Raw genomic sequence first — 18873 nt, forward strand, 5'->3', positions numbered from 1 at the left:
TTAGTAGCACCACTGGATCTAGCCGACCGAGTATTTTCCTGCATCAAGCATATTTTGCATCATGTCCTGATAGCTACAATGTTAGCTGTATATCTGTAACCCATTGAACCTAGAATCTGGAAAACACAGCCATATTACAGCAGAAGTATCTTGGTCCCCAGCAGCTTCTAGTTTCTCAGACTGCTCGCTCATCTTTCTACCCACGTTTTATACCTCTATCATTTCTTCAGTTTAATAAGTTACATTTGTAAATGTAAGTATCTGCCTTATTTCTCTAGAGTCACCATTGCTCTAAATCAATTCAGGTCATGCTGAAATTAGCCTTGCCCTTCACCAGGTTAACAGATTCTCCAGTTTTTCTATAATTAATACATGTCCATAGATAAATTACAAATAAAGCAAAAGACAAAAAAGAAGTAGGATTACTCTGTAATATTTTTTCTTGTCCCTCTATCCCCAAGTTCAGTAAAAAGCCTCTCAAAATCATACTCTACCAGCAAAAAAGAGACACTGCTTGAACGTATGTCACAGAAAAAAAATAATATGTAACCTACAAGAAACTCTTCAATAAATGTGGGCACCACATATAACCCTACCTGCTTTCCTGCAAAAGGGAAAAAGCTCACTCATTTAAGTTTGCATGTTCTTGATAATCCATTCCAGCTGCACTAAGACTTATTGTTTGGTCACTCTGGACAGCAGTAGTCCTGCATTTATCATGGTGGAATGTGTCCTCACTGTTTGTTCTCACAGTTAATTGAAAGGCAAGTATAATGACTCACAAAACTGCTGCAAGAAAGACCTGAAATAAGTTAACAGAATGAGGTTCTTTAAAATTACATCCTTCATCCTACATTTCTGGCATGCAGAGCCAAAAGCACATCACACTTTCAACTGACAGATTTAGAGATATTATTTATCATAAATGGCAAGAACATCACTGAGGCCAAGTAATGCTTCATAATACATTCCTGAACTGCTCATAGATTTTAAGTACACTATATGCAGTGGAAGGCCTGCTTCCATGTCCTAGAAAAAAATAATTTTTTACTAATGTGCTAGTCTCTTCCTTTTGGAAAACTACATTTTCTTCATGCTGAGAATGACCATAATGAAAATCCTTACCTGTTTTCCATCTAGTGTGTATAAGCGTTTAACCACTCCCGAATCCAGCTTGATGGCATCGGTTATATCAGTGAGAACCTGTTCAAATGAATGTGCTGTCTTCTTGTTGAGCAGAATCCGGACTGCTTTCCGTGGTTTCACTCCGCTCCTGATGATAGTGACTAGTTTAGGCCTAATGAAATCCTTATTCTCTTTTGCATCTGGAGTACCTCCTTTAGCAGTGGCGAGAGACGGCACTGAACGAGAAGTAGAAGTTGTCTTAACATTCACTGACCAGTTTGGGTTTACATTCTTAGTGTACTCCAGTTTCTTGAAGGGTTCTATGGAACCACATACATAGCTTTCCCCTGTCAAAACAAAAATGTCAGATGGGTAAGTCAGATTGGAGAAGGGAGGGAAAACAAACAAACAGGAAAGTAAGAAATCTAATTAAAATTATTAAACATTATTCTTATCATTCTTGATCTACAGTATATAAAATATTGATCTCTTCCCTTCTCAGATGCTACAGACTCTAAAATATCTTTTAAAGATCACTCGTCAGCTAACTACCCAGAAAATGCTGTTTAAAAAAATCCTTGAAAGTAGCAGTTTTCTTTTCAGAAAACACCATCTGCAGTGGGAATCACTGCTGTCAGTAAGTGGTGTTCATATCTAATCAGCTGCCCAGCCCCAGCGCATTATCACAGTAGTCCCAAACCCTTCATGCTTAAATGGCCCGCTCCTAACAAAACAGCGGGCCCCAAACACTTCAGAGGAAATAAAATGAAACATTATCGAATAATATAGTTACAAATAGCTTCCTATAAGAGGTGGATGAAAGTGTCAGAGGAGATTTGTTAACACTTGACTATTTAAAGTCTTAAGTAGCATAAACCCAGGATACGTCTAGGTAAGAAATCTCACTGTATTATGCTACTGACTCAATATCTAATATGAGTGGGAAAGAAAGGCAAAGAGTAGTAATTACAGAGTCCTTCTCACAACAAATAGACCATATTTTGAAGAAAAAAAAATAGTGTGTAGCTTGTATTTCTATTGGAACACTGTCTACAATAATATATTTTTGCAATTACGATAACCACAATTTCTGGAGAACTATATATAACATGACCAGAAAACACCAGCATGTCTCTGCTGATTAACACCTTAATCCTGTCCTGCTGCAGGCTGCTGCAAAAAAGGGGCACCTGCTTGGATGTTCCCAACCTCTCCCTTAGGCTTGACTGGGTGACTGCACTGCCAGTCACACTGGGTGAGCTGGATCAGTTCACTGATCTAATTGAACTTAACAAAGACAATACTAATTTTGCAACAAGCTGCTCCAGTTCACACTCTGGCTGAAAAAAATTTAAAAAAAAAAAAATAATAAAATAAATAAATAAAAGAGAAACACAATACCAGATGAAGCAAGACCACACCTTCTGGCAGCCTGCAGTTAAACTCCATTACAAATAACTCAAAATCTTATCCTGAAGAATACCACAAAAATATCCAAGATGGTTTAATTATTCTGGGTTCAATGTGTGGCAACAGCATAGAGGTCTTCATGTTAGCAGTTTAGCCCAAGATATTAAAATAAAAACAGGACAAAACACAGTAATGTACCTCCTATGCCAAAAGGCACATAAGAACCAAAGATTTTCCTAATGATCCCTACCCTAAGGAAACAGACCTCATAGTTCAACAGTTAAAAGAAAAGCAGGTATTTAAATTCTACTCCTGGACACAAATTTTAAGGCAGACACAGAGTTAGCACGGTGCAAGCATCCACAGTGGTGGGATCCACTAGGACATGAGGCCCTGGATGCCACAGAAGTTCAGGTCTGTTGGTGTGATGTGCCAAAGCTGGGACAGTAAAACACTGTGCAGCAATTATCAGAAAGGCAGTGGAAGGACTCAAATAGAAGACAAAGTCAGAGCAACATGTGAAGATGGATCACTGAGCAGAAAAGATAATGACAGATGACACCAAGTTGGGCAGGAGTGTTGATCTGCTAAAGCGTAGGAAGGTTTTACAGAGGAATCTGGACAGGCTGGATTGTTGGGCTGAGGCCAATTGTATGAAGTTTAACAAGGCCAAGTGCCAAGTCCTGCACTTGGGTCACAATAACCCCAGGCAGCGATACAGACTTGGGGAAGAGTCGTGGGAAAGCTGCCTGGAGGAAAGGGATCTGGGGCTGTTGATTGACAGCCACCTGAACGTGAGCCAGCAGTGTGCTCAGGTGGCCAAAAAGGCCAGCAGCATCCTGGCTTGTATCAGCAATAGTGGTCAGCAGGACTAGAAAAGTGATTGTGCCACTGTACTCAGCACTGGTGAGGCTGCACCTCAAATGCCATGTTGGGTTTTGGGCCCTTTACTACAAGACACTGAGATGCTGGACAGAGTTCAGAGAAGGGCAGTGAAGCTGGTGAGTGACCTGAAGCACAAGTTTTATGAGGAGTAGTTGAGGGAACCGGGGTCATTTAGCCTGCAGAAAAGGAGGCTGAGGGGGACCTTATCGCTGTCTACAACTACCTGAAAGGAGGTTGTAGCAGGGAGGGTGTTGGTCTCTTCTCCCAAGTAACAAGTGATAGGATGAGAGGAAATGGCTTCAAGTTGTGCAAGGGGAGGGTTAGACTGGATATTAGGAACCATTTTCTTATGGAAAGGATTGTCAGGCATTGGAACAGACTGCCCTGGGACGTGATGGAGTCACTGTCCCTGGAGGTGTTTAAAAGACATGTATACGAGGTTCTCAGGGATATGGCTCAGCAGTGGACTTGGCAGGGTTGGGTTTATGAATGGACTTGATAATCTTACAGGTCTTTTCTAACCTAAATAGTTCTATGATTCTGTAAGTGCACTGAAAGCATATGATCAAGCAAGAACCAGAAAAAGACTTTTGGTTTTGATTGGTTTTTGTTTGTTTACCTTTTCCAAAAGCATTCTTTTAAAGCAGAAAAAAAATACAGAGCAGGAGATTAAGTAAAACATTCCAGTGCTTACTGATCATCCTGTGAATTCAAGTTAATCTGCACTTTGCAAAAACATTTAGTGTTAAGTAAGGAATCTGAGATGGAATGCTTACATCAGCCTTACAAGAGACAAAAGTAAGCCCTTCCTTTTATCTATTGTATATATGGGAGAGTTATTTATACACATATAGTAACACCAGAACAGAAAGGCTTAGCTGCAATAATGATCCAAGAGTAATCAAACAGTCCATATTCTCTTTTATCTATGTTCCTGTCCTATATTTTTATCACTAGCTACTCAATTACTACAAGGTCAGAATGCATCCACACCACCATATCCGTCAAATTAAAAAGTTTTAAAAAAACATGAATAGTATTTTGTAGGGAAAAAAAAAAAACAAATATCCTAGCATGAATATGACTCAATAATTAGCTCTTCTACAAAATACTTTGTAGAAGTCTCCTTTGGAAATTTTTAAACAAAATTTATTCTTATCTCCACTTCTGTGGCAAATTCTTCTGAGGGGAGTGGGAGGAGTAAAAATCAGATTTTCAGGTTCAGTGCTTTTGGAGAAATTTTTCAGTTTAGTTGCATGAAATAATAATTATTCCTTTAAAAACAAGTTTTCATGTTAAAACTCACTTCTCAAAGAGTAGGTGCATAAACAAATGGCCACGCATGTCGAACTCAGAATATTTACATTACTTTCTTGTTTACATTTACTTTATCAAGGACTCTTTTGGTGCTCCTTCTTGAAAGGACAGCTTTCCACATGATTTTTAATTTCAGCTATAAAGGTCAGCTGGATTCCATGTAGCATTTAAGAGCACATGTCAGCTCTTTATTGCAGAAGCAATTTTGTGTATACGACCATCAGATTGTTTTCCCTTTGTTCATTTCCAACAGTACTACATCAATAAAATATTTGCACCAAGATATATTTGTTTTCCTTGAAGAGGCTCATATTTGGCTACAGAATATCTTGCAGGTATACAAGGCCTTCTAAGACAAAATATATTTAGTAAGAGCTATTTTATATAGGAAAACAGAAATACCAGCATTATGGGAGAATTGTCTGTATTTAAGACTGTTTCTACTTCAAGCAAAGTGCTGGGGCTTATAAACCTTCAGGGATGTTAGCCAAGGACAGCAGCTCTCATTCACGGGGGTCCTTAGAGTCAGGCCTGTAAGAATAAAAACTAAATAGGCAAAACCCCTATGTCCTAGGAGTGTCTTTTATCTGATCCTAAGATCAGTAAACCCTGCCTTATGGTGACATCCAGCACATTGTAGGCGCTCAAAACACTATAAACCTAAGTCCAAGCTTAAATTTCCTGAATGTGGGACCCACTCTCATAGACGACAGAAATTTAAATGTCTAACCTAATCCTTTAGCATCCATGGTGTCTGTAGACAGAGGAAATCTCAAAGGACAAAAAGCTTTCACCTAGGATTTTCATCCTCACTTCTTTTTCAGTTGTCTTAAGGAGAGAAGACTGCAAAGAAGTTTCACAAGTAGCATGACTTACTAGTCCAACAAAACCACCTTCTGCCTTAGCAATTGCTTCCTCACCACAACTATCAGGAGATGACACAGGTTTTTCGGGTTTTTTTACAGTTTCTATATTTTGTAACATTTGACTATAACTGCTGTGCAGACTACAGCCTCATTCCTGTGACTTGTACCTGTAGGGAGACAGAAGCTGTGATCTGCAGATGTGCAACCCCAGCAGCAAGTTGCTTTCTCCAGCTCCAGAGCACCAAAAAAACACATCTGCATGAGTAATCCCACTGAGCACCATCACCTCTTACTCTGGGTCAAGCCTAAGCACAAGTACAGCCCACAAACATCAGCTTTGACTAACTAGCAGCTCGAGAAAGAAACTGACCATCTCCAAACACTGGATTTGTAACAGAACACTTGTTGAAGAAAGAATCTTTGGAGATGCTGGATTAAACAAAATAATAGCAAAGACAGCTCACCGAAAATGTCTGATAGACTGCAGCTCCCCAGGAGAGGGGAGTGAGGGTTTCACAGTGCAATCAGCTGCCACTAATGAAATTTTGACTCCATTGCACTATCAATAGCCATCAGAAAAAAAAATAAAAAAAAAAAAAGGGGAGACAACTCAGCTGTTTGGAGATATCTGACATGCAGGTAAAAAAGAAATTACTAAATGTTAGGAAGCATTCCATTCTTGACAGCCCCCTGCCTCCTCACAGCAACAGTGCAAATAAAGAGCAAGTTACCTTAATCTTAAAAAAAAAAAAATACATAATGCTTGTTTGCCAGTTTTGAACCAGTAGTCCTACAATTTAAATGATGCAACTGCTCAACACTTCAGGAAATCCCACGTGAAAAAATTAAAATAAATCTTAGCATTGAGAAGCTAATCAGAAAGCTAATCATGTAGGACAGATCCCAAAACACAGTTTATGCTTAAAAATATTTTTTTAAAAAAGACACAAAAACCTACTATCTGCAGTTACACATCTGTCCAAATTCAATGCATCTGAACCACTTGAGCCATGTAACACTGAAGGATAGTTCCTATAGATAATGACAGAATTTCATTACATGCTTCATGTATGTAATGTAATTTAAAAAATAATATCGGTGTACAAGGTGGCTGCTAAGGAGACACTGAATCACTGCCTGTAAGTACTGTGGCTTTCCAGATGCAAAAGTTTGATTCCTTCTTTGGCACATTGGTATTAGCAGTCAGTTTCCTTCCTTTAGCTTGCTGATATTCTCACTACAAGAATGATCAAGGCATTATCTCTTAAAAGGGATTATTTCAATTGCTTTTCTGTGCTAAAGGTGTCTTGGCCTAAAATAGCTTCATAAAGAAGCTAGCTGGTCTTAAAAACCCTGGAGAAGGAATGGAGAACCTGTTTGAGCCATGCATGCAGAGGGGGAACAAACAACCCCTTTGTGAGGCAGCAGGACCACCAATTTATCGAAAACAGTGTTGATTCCTTGTAGCAGAGTATGTATGAGGAAAGAAGAGTTAATTTATGAGCCCACCAGATCTGGAGGAGCTGCCAGTAACTGCACATTGTGGTTGGTGCTGGGGCATCCTGGTGAGGCTGGTCAGTGCAGCTGTCACTCACCGTGGTCCACTTCCCCCAACAGACGGGGCAATAAACAGATGAAGAGAAGAGGAAAAGGGCCAGCACCCCCAGCATCCCGTGCAATAGGCACACCTGCCCTTCTTCCCCTCCACCCTTTGGTTTTGTACATGCTAAAGGAAGAAGAGCAATCTCTTGGGGAAAAGGACAAAGAGTTCTGACTATCCCTCAGCACACAGATCAGAGATTACAAAAGGAAGATGACCTGAATATAAGTTACTACCTGATAGGTCCCAAATGTGTTCGTTAATAGAGCAATAACCTACTTAAACTACATTACTGTTGCCCTGTCTTTTTGCAGTGTTTGAAAAAATGCAACAGTGCAAAAGAGATGGAGCATCTAGAGGAGGTCTGACCTACTCATGTTGACACCTAGCAATCAGATGCACCAGAAACTTTAAATCAGATGTCCTCAGATCTTTTAAATGACTTCTTTCACTTCCTTTCTGCTCAGCTCAAACTAAAAATTCTTTTTTTTCCTCATCAAAAGCCAAGTGAAAAAATAAAGACATACTTCTTCCTCCTCTGCCCCCCACTTCCACAGTTTTACTACAAGCAAGACAGGCATTGGACACACTTAAAATAACTGGGAAGCACCTAGAATAAGAAACCATGGGATCTTCCAAGAAGTTGTTAAGAAGGACAGAGTGTGAATCAACTGGCTAATTGATTAATCTTCTCAAATTCATGAAATCAAATAATCAAATAAACAGTGCCAGAACAACCCTCTACCATTTTATGCAAGAGGATTATTCAGCTGTTTGTTTATTAAACAATATAAGGATTGCAGGCAATTCTGCCACAGGATCCAGTCCAAGTTTCACTAACTTCGATAGCCCTGGATCAAGTCCATGGTAAATATCCAGTGTAAATTCAACCCTCTAAACAAATGTCCACATAGCGTCAGCTCTACAAAAAAAAAATAAACAGATGCTTTAATATTATTATTTTGAAAGCATATTACATATGCATACAAATCTTGCCAGCCCATAAATTCCCAGCTGCTGAGGTGGGATTGACTTAGAAGAAAGAGCATTAGCTCCAGAGTGCATCAGAGACCATATCATCACTTCCTACAGTCTGGCCTGGCTGGGCTACTCATTGACACCACTGGAGAGGGTGGCAGAGCCAAGGAGGCAGCAGTAGCAGCAGGTAGAGAGGGAAACGAGGTGATAGTGGGAGTAGCAATACCCACATACAAAGTCAGGAACACTGTCACAGCCCATCACTTTAGCAAAGAAACACTACCTTTTCCACACTCCACAGGCAGGGAACTCCTTTGCTGCATCTGCCTAGATTTCAGTAAAGCCTTTGACACCATATCCCACAGCATTCTCCTGGAGAATCTAGCAGCTCCTGGCCTGGACAGGTGCACTCTGTGATGGATAAAGAACTGGCTGGAGGGCTGCGCCCAAAGAGTTGTGGTGAATGGAGCCAAATCCAGCTGGCAGCCAGTCACAAGTGGTGTTCCACCAGGGCTCAGTATTGGGGCCAGTTCTGTTTAATCTCTTTATGAATGGTCTGGATGAGGGGATTGAGGGCACCTTTAGTAAGTTTGGAGACAACATCAAGTTGGGTGGGAGTGTTGATCTGTTAAAGAGTAGGAAATTTCTATAGAGAAATCTGGATAGGCTGGATTGTTGGGCTGAGGCCAATTGTATGAGTTTTAACAAGGCCAAGCGATGGGTCCTGCACCTGGGTCACAACAACCTCAGGCAGCCCTACAGGCTCAGGGAAGAGTGGTTGGAAAGCTGCCTGGAGGAAAGGGATCTTGGGCTGTTGATTGACAGACAGCTAAATATGAGCCAGCAGTGTGCCCAGATGGCCAAAAAGGCCAACAGCATCCTGGCTTGTATCAGCAATAGTATGGGCAGCAGGACTAGAGAAGTGATTGTGCCACTGTACTCAGCACTGGTGAGGCCCCACCTCAAATACTGTATTCAGTTTTGGGTCCCTCACTACAAAAAAGACAAGTTGTACAGCCTGGAGAAAAGGAGGCTGAGGGGAGACCTTGTCATTCTCTACAGCTACCTGGAAGGAGGCTGTAGTGATGTGGGTGTTGGTCTCTTCTCCCAAGTAACAAGTGATAGGAAGAGAAGAAATGGCCTCAAGTTGCACTAGGGGAGGTTAAGATTGGATTTCAGGAAAAATTTCTTCACAGAAAGGGTTGTCAGGCATTGGAACAGGCTGCCCAGGGAAGTGATTGAGTCACCATCCCTGGAGGTGTTTAAAAGACCTATAGATGAGGTTCTTCGTGACATGGTTTAGTGACAGTGTTAGTTTAACAGTTGTACTCGATCTGGAGGGTCTTTTCCAACCAAAGTGATTTTGTGATTCTTTGAACATGAACTGCCTGCGTCCACCCACAAGAGCCTTCACACAGTCCTCATGTGAGGCATCATCTCCTCTGCCACTGCAGTGAGGCTCGCATCTCTCAAGAATTATTAGGCAGTTACTACCATTACCAGATTTTAAAACTGGTATACCTGTGCTCTTTCAAACTGCTCCTTCAATTAGAATTACAGCTTTGAGATAATCTCAGAGAGATATTAGTTTTTCTTCTTCAGGTTACTCCTTAAAACATTTTTTATATCATACCCACGCAAAACATGTGCGCACACATACAAATCTTTACAATAGTTTGGCAGCGCACCCAATATTGGCATGTGACTATTTTTTCCAGTACTCTCTCATCCATCTTGTGGTTTGGGGTTTTTTGGTTTGTCCTTGACTGCCAGTTCTCTGCTGCAGGGTTCATCTTTTGTGGTAGGTATTGTGGAAACCTAAAATAATTGATTCTGGTTCATACTCAAGACTCTGGGGCAATATTATTACAAAAATTAATATAAAAGGGATGCAATTCTGGCTATGGATTGATTCTGTGGTCTTTGTTCCACATAGCATGACCTTGGGAGTAAAAATTGTAAATAACACTTTTTGTTTCAGAGTTATCATGCTCATTTACAACCTATTACTGTTCCTGTTACACTGTTCAAAGGTAATTTGGGGGGGTAAGAACCATCTGTCCATCTGTGCCTTCAGCTTTAAAGAAGGTACGCTTTGGAAAAGCAAAAGGCGTTTAGTCCTTTCCTGAGACTTTGTTTGCATCTAGACAATTTAGCCTTAAGAGCAACTTCATCTTGATTGTTTCTACATGCTTTGATTGTATGTCATACCTAGGGAATAAAGTCATTCTGTATTTGGAAACCATTCTTTAAAGGTAAGATAGTCCAGGTCTGACAAAGAGAAGGTAACCTGAATCTATTGCATTATTTCCTTCATCTAAGGTGACAGAAGAAGAAGAGTTACAGAGCATGTGACACTTTTTACAATAGTAGATACCCTTTGTTATCAAATTTCAACAAATCTTACATGCCTCAAATGTAAAAAAAAAACCAAACAAACAAACAAAAAAAACCACCAAACAAACAAAAAAACACCACACACAAAAAAACCCAAACCAAACAAACGAACAAAAACAAAAAATCCCAAACAAACTATGGAAGTCATTAGTTTCAAACAAAGGGAAGATGTGTCCATGCACCTCAAAATTACTTACAGCACCAGCATCCACCCCTACCAACTTTGAACTGTATGCAGGACAGAACTAAATATTACTGAAGCAAAACAGATCCTTTACAACCTTTGTTCCTTTGGGACTATCTTTCATGCAGTTCTATGTATTTAGCCCTGGGATGAAAGACACTGGTTGCTGCCTTGTTTCCCCCAGGAGCTGGTTGCTTCTCTGTCTTCATGTACCATATGGGAAGATAAGAGCATAGTAACTTCCTCACAGGCATAAAGGCAAAAAAAAAAAACCACCAAATCAAGGCCTTACACAACCACCTGACAATGCAATTGCTAAAACCAATGTCAAAAAAAAAAAAAAAAAACTAAATTCATAAATCTCATTAAATTAATTCAAACAGTAAGGGAATAATCTCATCACGGCAAACATGACAAAAGCAATGCTTTGTATTTCAATAGTTTGAGCACAAATGTCATTTGGCAAGAGGCAAAAATCAAGTGATTTTCCAGCTATTTAAACACAAAGCACAGCTTCAAGCTAATTAATACTGTAGCAGACTAGCCAAACTCTAATAAATTTGTACAGTAAAGAGTGAAAGGACCTTACATAAAAACCATCACCGAGCTAATATGTGAACCTGTACTCTACAGTGAAGCTCAACAAGAGTAAGAGAACAAAATAACCCATTTTGCAGTTTTATACAAATAAATAGAAGCCCACTTTCAGACAGAACAAGGATATAGCTCTACTTGCACACAAAAACTGATGTCTGTAAATCCCAGTGTTAATGGCGTAAGAAAATAAAACAGTCCAACTTAAACTATACACAGGAAGAGAGGATGTGTTCACTGAGAAGGTAAGGAAGAAAGTCCCACAGAACTAACAAAAATCCCAAAGCCCTTTAAAATACAACTGATTTTTTGATACTGTCATTCATTTTGACTGACTGATTTATAACTGGAACTATTCTTCTCTAGAATGTCGAAATAAATCGGTCTTACAGGTTGCTGAATTTATTTCTGCTTTCAGTTCTTTCTTTTCAAAAGCTGATTCTGACTGGCAGCAAAAGACTGTGCAAATCAACATTAACATCAATGATACTTGCTTCTTGATGAGCATACCAATCAAATAAGCACAATTATTTATACTGCTACTGAGAAGAAAATGCACAAACACTACTTTTAAACAGATGCTGATTAATATTGGTGTTTCCTCCCAGAAATTGATTTTCTCCACCAATTAAATTCTGTCCTGACAAATGCAGTTCTAATTCTGTCCTGGAATTCATAACATTGATCTTAAGACCAGTTTCCTTTCCATTTCACTAAACCTATGGTTCTAAACCCAAAACCCCTTACTTACATGGACAATCCCACCAATTCTTTTTGGTTTTGTTTTTGTTTGTTTGTTTTTTGTTTTTTTTGTTTTGTTTTGGTTTGGTTGTTTTGTTTTTTTGAGCATCTTTGTGTTGTCTCTTACTCTCCTTTTTATGCAAGGAGGATTATCAAGAATATCCTCTTCTCAAAACTTCTCCTTAAAAAGCTTTCCTCTGCTACAATATCTAAATCAGACAATTCCACGGTGGCTGATGTGCTCCTCTTTCAGGAACCTTGTTCAGCATTACTCTTTTTTTCTTCTCTCCCCATATCACCACTCTTCTGATCCTCTCATTACATCCTGATACTGCAAGTTCTCTCACCTGCTGCTAAGAATGAAAATCATCAAGAAATTACATTCTCTGTTACAACTCTAGATCAGCTCTCCAGTGGCTATAGGTTCATGCTTCACAGGTTTGCCCATGGCACACTGGGACCAGAGGCAAGATGAAAGCAGTGATGAAAAAATTGTTCCACCTTTATTTTCTTTGAACACAGTCAAGCACCTGCATTTAAACCTTACAGACAAAAATCAACCTCAGTTACGGCCATGTGCCTTCAGATCTTCTACATTCTGATGTTTTATAGTAGGAGCTATGGCCTACACACACAAAAAGAAACACACTGCAAGCCAGAAGCACTTTTTGTTTGGAAAAGCTACTTCAGCTTTTGTAAAACTTGTGAAAGGTATTATTAATATCCTAGGACTAATATTAAAATTGATTAATGCTGACAGCTTATTTTGCCAACAAAACTACCACTGAAGGAGTGACAAATTCATTGTTAATGGGCAAATTAGCAACTACCATCTCTGATGTTTGACAGTGACCAAGACTTGTCAGTTCTGACCAAATCACTGGTAATGCTTTATACTTTAGGTATATTAGCTTTATTTGAAAACAGTGTAAAGATTCCAATGGACTGAGGAAAAGGAAAAGAGAAATGCTATACGGGAGAAAGTTTACAGTCTACCTCAACTGAACCATGGAGACAACACTGCTTTTTTAACAGGTTGACTCATTCATGCCACACCATGAGAGGACAGTATTTTACTTAAGGCATTTTTACTTGTAGGAAAGACCTGGAGGTCTTCACTAGGTATAGATTTAAAAAAAATAAAATAAAATAAATCTGTCAGAAGTTAATTTCATGTAGGTTTCATCAGCACCATGGACCTGGCCAAGCGTAACTGACTAAACTCTCCTTGGTATTTTCAAATATGCAAGTTCAAAAGAAGCAGCAGGTGCAATTTTCAAGATCTAGGACTATCAACACTAGGTTAATAGAAAGTGAAAGGTCAGACACTTTCAACAAGAGGGAAATAAGTAGCAAGCCAACAATATTTCATTACACAATTTAAAATATTCACTATTCTAGTTATACCATGGGAGACCCCTTCTTTATCAATAAGAACAATACCATTACTTATTTGTGGAAAACTTAAAAGATTAGACAAAAACTGACTCAAAACACAACATTACACATCCAAATCTTACTGCTGACCTTCTACTAGCTGGTCCAAGGAGGAAATCTTCTTGGAGCCATCAATCGTGTAGATTGTTCTCACTCCCTGGGGCAGATTCACGTTGTCAGAGAGAGTTCGGGTCAGATCAGCCAGGAGAGCCTCAAAGGATCTAAATCGGTCAGGGGAGATGGCATATACAATCCCTTTGAAATACCGGTCTCCATTACGATAGAAACGAACTTTCTTGGCTTTTTTCTCAGAACTCAGGGTCTGTAGAGTACGGGTTCGGTAAAAGCTGCAGTGGGCACTGTGAGTAGGGCTGGGCAAACCATTTACCCGGGACCCCCTGCCATATCGCTGCGCTTTATCACGCTCATCAAAATGCTCCAGCTCCATATCTCTCCCAAAGGACATCTCGAAATTCAACCTAAGGGACGCATAAGAAAAGAGAAAAAGTGTAAGAAACTTACACATTTTAAGAGAGCTCTGCTTTGAGACTTCATGTTTAATACATGGCACTTAGAGAGGACCACTTTCCAAGTTGAGAAAAATGTTTGAATGAAAGCATGCTACGTTCCCACATTCATTTTACAACCAACTCTCTTGCCATGCCACAAAACCTAGTTTATTAGTTAGGCTTTTATACACTGTGGAAACTCCACTCATGAAACAAACTGCTAACGATATGCAAACATTAAGGTGTTTATTCAAATTCAGTAAGGTCTGAAAATGAGGTGACAAAGTTGAGCTACTGGAAAAAAAGAGCAAACGCATCAACGTTCTACTTTTTCTCATGTTATATTCAGGTGAAATTTGAGTTCAGTCTACCTTCTAGACACTAAACTGTTTTTTCCAACTGTGGTCTCGAGAGGTGTCATTTCAGAAGGGCAACCAGTCATCAACCAGAAATTAAGAACTTCTCAGAGAAATAGATGTTGCAGGTTGGTGATATGAATGAGGACTACCACTGCCAGTATGTGGACTTAATGGTTCAAGCCTGCTGTTCAAAAGTATTCATATATTCCAACTACTGGTCTCCCTACAGCCCAAGCTTTGTAATAAATTATTTCTGTTGTCGTTGTTCAAATACTTTGCATACTTTGAACCAACAGAAGTGCTCAAAAGTCATGAACTTAGGGAAAAAAAATAAAAAGAGAGAGGGAGATAGGAAACTAGTATTTTTCAGCAAGCAAGCTACTTCAGTGATTTATAAAATTTGCTAGAATTTGTATTAATATCCTAGGTCTAATATTCAAATTGATTGAGGCTTACAGTTTCTTTTGCCTATAGAACTATCACTGAAGGAGTGATAAATTCATTGTCAATGGGCAAATTGGCAATTGGTGCAGCCCATGTTTGACAGTGACAAAATCCCATCAGCTCTGGCTAAAATGATAGCAGCTTTTCAATACATTTCATATAAATGGAAGTTCACATGTTCTGAAATGAAATTAAGAAAGTAGATACTTCTGTTCCTTTTTACAACCAACACAAGCCTAAATACTATAATTTGCACGTTTGTCTTTAAAAATAAAAGAATAAAAATAAGAAAAAGAAATAGAATGATCAAGAGATCATTAGGTGCAAAACACATTTCTTTTAATTTAGGATCCACCTAGATTTGTAGTTGTCTGCAGAACAGCAAAGCACAGTAAGCTTATTTATAGCACAGATACATAGACCTCATTTAGAAGTGGTCTCATTGATTTCCAATAAAAAGAAAAAAAATAGCAAGCACAAGCTTTCTTTCAACCACTCATAATTGTGTGACCATTAAGAAAAAAATATATTCAGACCAGCTGTAAAACAGAGGGAGGATGCTCTTTAGGTTACAGATGTTTGTATTAAACCAACCATTATACAGCTGGACCATGATGCTGCAAAGCTGTAGGGCAGGGGCGTCAAGCTCATTTTCACTGAGGGTCACACTCCTATAAATGTAGGAGTAGTTACATTTACACAGTCCTAAAATTACATGTGGCCCTTTGAAGGCAACCACGAGGCTGATGTAGCTGCTAGTGAAAATGAGTTTGACACCCCAGCTGTAGGAGATGTGCTCAGCAACCTCTCAGAGCGGTTCCCGTGCTTGACTAAAACAGGTATCAACGGCTAAGCCCTGGCTAACCACAGCCAGTGCCAGGCCTTGGCAGAAATTATTTATCCTGCGTTGGTTTACGGCTTACAATTTGTTTTGTTACATTGGCACAGGATCATGTGCTTTTGCATTTATGCAAGATTTATATTTCTAAATACTTCAAAGCTATCTAATGTGTATATATATAATGCAGTATGTATGTAAATACATATGTATGCACACACATAAGAAAAAGACTAATTTCTCTGGCCAGTATACATATGCTCATACACCCCATTTCAGTGAAAAGAACATTTGCTGTGGCATTTCACTCACACTTCTCTGTAGGTTAAATACAAAATATCACTTAGTGGCTATAGCTTAGGATCAAGATTAACCCACCAACATTTCCATGTTAACAAAATTATGTCAGTTGTTTTTCTTCATTTCTAATTCCAAAGAGAATCTGTTATTCAGATTTAAACAATCCCAGAACTCACAATTAAGAAACTGTATCTCAAAAGCTATGCCTATGCTAAGAAAATGGATTTTTCTTCCGCCTGCTGTTTCATTTGCTCAAGCCACCTCACACACAAAAAAAAAAAAAAAAAAAAAAAAGAAAGAAAAACAAGTTTACATGAAGATACACTTTTTTTAAGAGACTTTTAGCCCTACTGATTTTAGATTGGAGGAGGAAGAAGTGCGAGTCACTGTTCTTTCTTCCACACACTTATGCTTTAATCAATAATGGCTGTAATTCCCAATTACGCCCTTTAAAACAGAAATAGAGCTCCCCTTAAACACCACACTCCTGCTATTTACAGAAAAGTATGTTCAAACCACAAGGTCAGAGCAGACAAAGAAATCCTAAACAATCTGATCCGATCAGATATTTTTGTGTGTTTATAAATATATACTCATATACATACAGAAAAATGAAAGGACACACCCCTGGAAAAACCACCATGCCCAATACTACACAGCCTATACATCTGTTAAAGAATTATTTATAATGCAGGTGTGGGTGAGCGATTACATACAACAATCATACAGGCTGATTTAAAAAAATAAATAAAAATCATTCAGCGATGTGACCGGGACCCAATGAAGATCATTCGGAGACCAAGGAACAGACAGACTACTAAGTCATTGAGGGGGGCAACGTGGATACATGCGGCAGCGGCTTCAATGAAAGAAAAAAAAAAAGGGGGGTTTATTCTGCTGGAGTAGTGGAAACGTGTTCGAAATACAACCAGCGGGTTGGCATGGAGCATTTCAGCCCCGGTGCGGTCGGGCAGCGCAGTGGGAACTGCTCACTGACAAAAACGCGGTGCGTTCGCCTGCGGCCGCACTCCCGCAGCGCCAGGGGAGCCCCCGTGCGTTCCCCGGGCTGCCGGGCACAGCCAGCCGGGCAGAGCCAGCCGGGCACAGCCAGCCGGGCACAGCCAGCCGCCCCGCGCCCGGAGTCGCACCTCTCGCGCCCGCGGAAAGAGCTGCGGCGCTCGGCGGAGGCCGCCGCCCCACACAATGGGCACAGGTGCAGCGCACCGGACCGGACACCCGGCGGCCGCGCCCCGACAGCCACACCGCAGTCCCGGGCAGGAGAGGGGCGGCCCGGGCGCCTACCTGTTCTCTGCAGCCTGGTGAGCACCTTCTGCCTCAGACCTGCCGGCGGGGCGCGGAGAGAAGACGGTGGCGGCAGCTCGAAGTGAGAAACGGCCAAAAAGCGGCAGCTACCCCCCTCCCCCCCAGCGACCACCCGGCTTTAATCGCAGTAGTTGCCGCAGAAAGCGGCTCCGCTGCCTTTGTTACGCCTCCCCTGGCTGGAGCGCGCTGCTGGGGAGCAGGGCTGCAGCTGCTTCGCCTTTCTTCTGCTGCTGCCGATTGCAGTGATTTGCATTAGCCCGGCCCTCATTGAGATGCGGCTCTTCACACCAGCCTCTCCCTGGCGCTCTCTCCAGAGGGCGGCGCCGCCGCTGCCGTCTCGCCCTCTCCTTTCTCCCTTTGCGGGCCCGCTCTTCCCTCGGCGCCGCTGGGCGAGCGTTGGAGCCGCCCCAGCAGGGCTCCCTGCCCGGAGGGTGCGAGGGGAGCCCGCTGCCCGCCTGCGGCTCCCGGCAGTCCCGGGCCGGGGGGGGAGCGGAGAAGAGGATGCGCCGGGACGGTTGGTTACGGTCCCAGTGTGCTCCCCCCTAGGTAATTTCTGGCCGCCCCGCGGGTCGCTGCCCGCCCGCCGCCTCCCTCCGCCCCGGGGAGCCCCGATCGGGGCAGGGCAGTGCCTGGCGGGGGGCTGCTACTGCCGCTCCTGCGAGGCTCTGGCCCGGCGTCCAAAAAACGCCTTAAGAAGTATTTTTACCAAATGTGCCACTTGGTGTTTCCACGAGGTGCGCGTGGTCCCGAAATGCTGAGAGCCCGCTCAGTCACCAAAGCCCCGTGACAGTGATTGAGTTCTGAAGGTGGCATTGACGTAGAATTCAGGTACTAAAACTGGAGCCAGGGTTCCTCACACTGCTCGCATAGTCGCAGCTGACCTTAGAGGTGACTAACGTCCATAGGTGCTACAGTTATTGTGCTTAAGCTTCCCAGAAGATGTATTTGCCCAAAGCCATCTCAGACTTAATCTGACCGACTTGCTCCTCTTACACCAGAGCCCCTTAGGTCTTGCCAAGTCAGCCTCCACACAAAAATTCAGTTGTAACTGATGTTTTCTCCTCAAAGGCTTGGTTATTCTACATTTTAATATAAAAATCTTGATGGTTAAAACATTCTTGAGGTGCAGGACCTGGTTTGCTTTCCTCTGTGCAACAAAGACTTCAACTCTCAGGTAAACAGCCCACAGTCCAGGGGGACATGGAAGGAAAGAAAACACATTCTGTCCCTTCTGTTGAAGCTGCTCCACTTTGTACTCTGAAAGAATTAAAAATGCATTAGATCAGAGACAGGGAATTAGTCTGTAACCTCCTGGTTATGGCACTCAGTTGGGAAGGACAAAAGATGGTTTTGTATGTCTGTATTACAGACAATTTATGTGTTTTATATCCATAAATCCAGAAGCAATCAGTGGAGCAGGGACTTAAGCCCAGGGTGCCCTTCTCCCAGTGACAGACCTCTAATCAGAACAGAGGCTCCTGCTTAAGCTGTTTGAAGGCAAACAAAGCCTTCAGCCTACAAAAACTGTAAGAGGCTCAAAAGAAGAAGGGGACAGAGCTTTCCACT

The 18873-nt window shown here is 41.3% G+C and overlaps 1 protein-coding gene across 4 annotated transcripts in view; it reads right to left on the minus strand.

The window, feature by feature from the left end:
• DCLK1 (doublecortin like kinase 1) overlaps positions 1–17665 on the minus strand; it is a 246495-nt gene extending 228830 nt beyond the window's left edge. Inside the window, exons 1-3 of one of the 4 annotated variants that reach the window (XM_065829652.2) lie at positions 17287–17665; positions 13625–14013; positions 1126–1472 (exon numbers count right to left, since the gene is read on the minus strand). In XM_065829652.2, the coding sequence (XP_065685724.1) occupies positions 1126–1472; positions 13625–14000 (723 nt within the window). In that variant the 5' untranslated portion in view covers positions 14001–14013; positions 17287–17665. The remainder of the gene's footprint in view (positions 1–1125; positions 1473–13624; positions 14014–17286) is intronic. The other 3 variants (XM_065829641.2, XM_071804870.1, XM_065829661.2) reach the window with 3 other exon arrangements.
• Positions 17666–18873: the final 1208 nt, after the last annotated feature.

Source organism: Patagioenas fasciata, chromosome 1 (assembly GCF_037038585.1).
Source record: "Patagioenas fasciata isolate bPatFas1 chromosome 1, bPatFas1.hap1, whole genome shotgun sequence".
In the NCBI taxonomy this organism is placed as follows: domain Eukaryota; kingdom Metazoa; phylum Chordata; class Aves; order Columbiformes; family Columbidae; genus Patagioenas; species Patagioenas fasciata.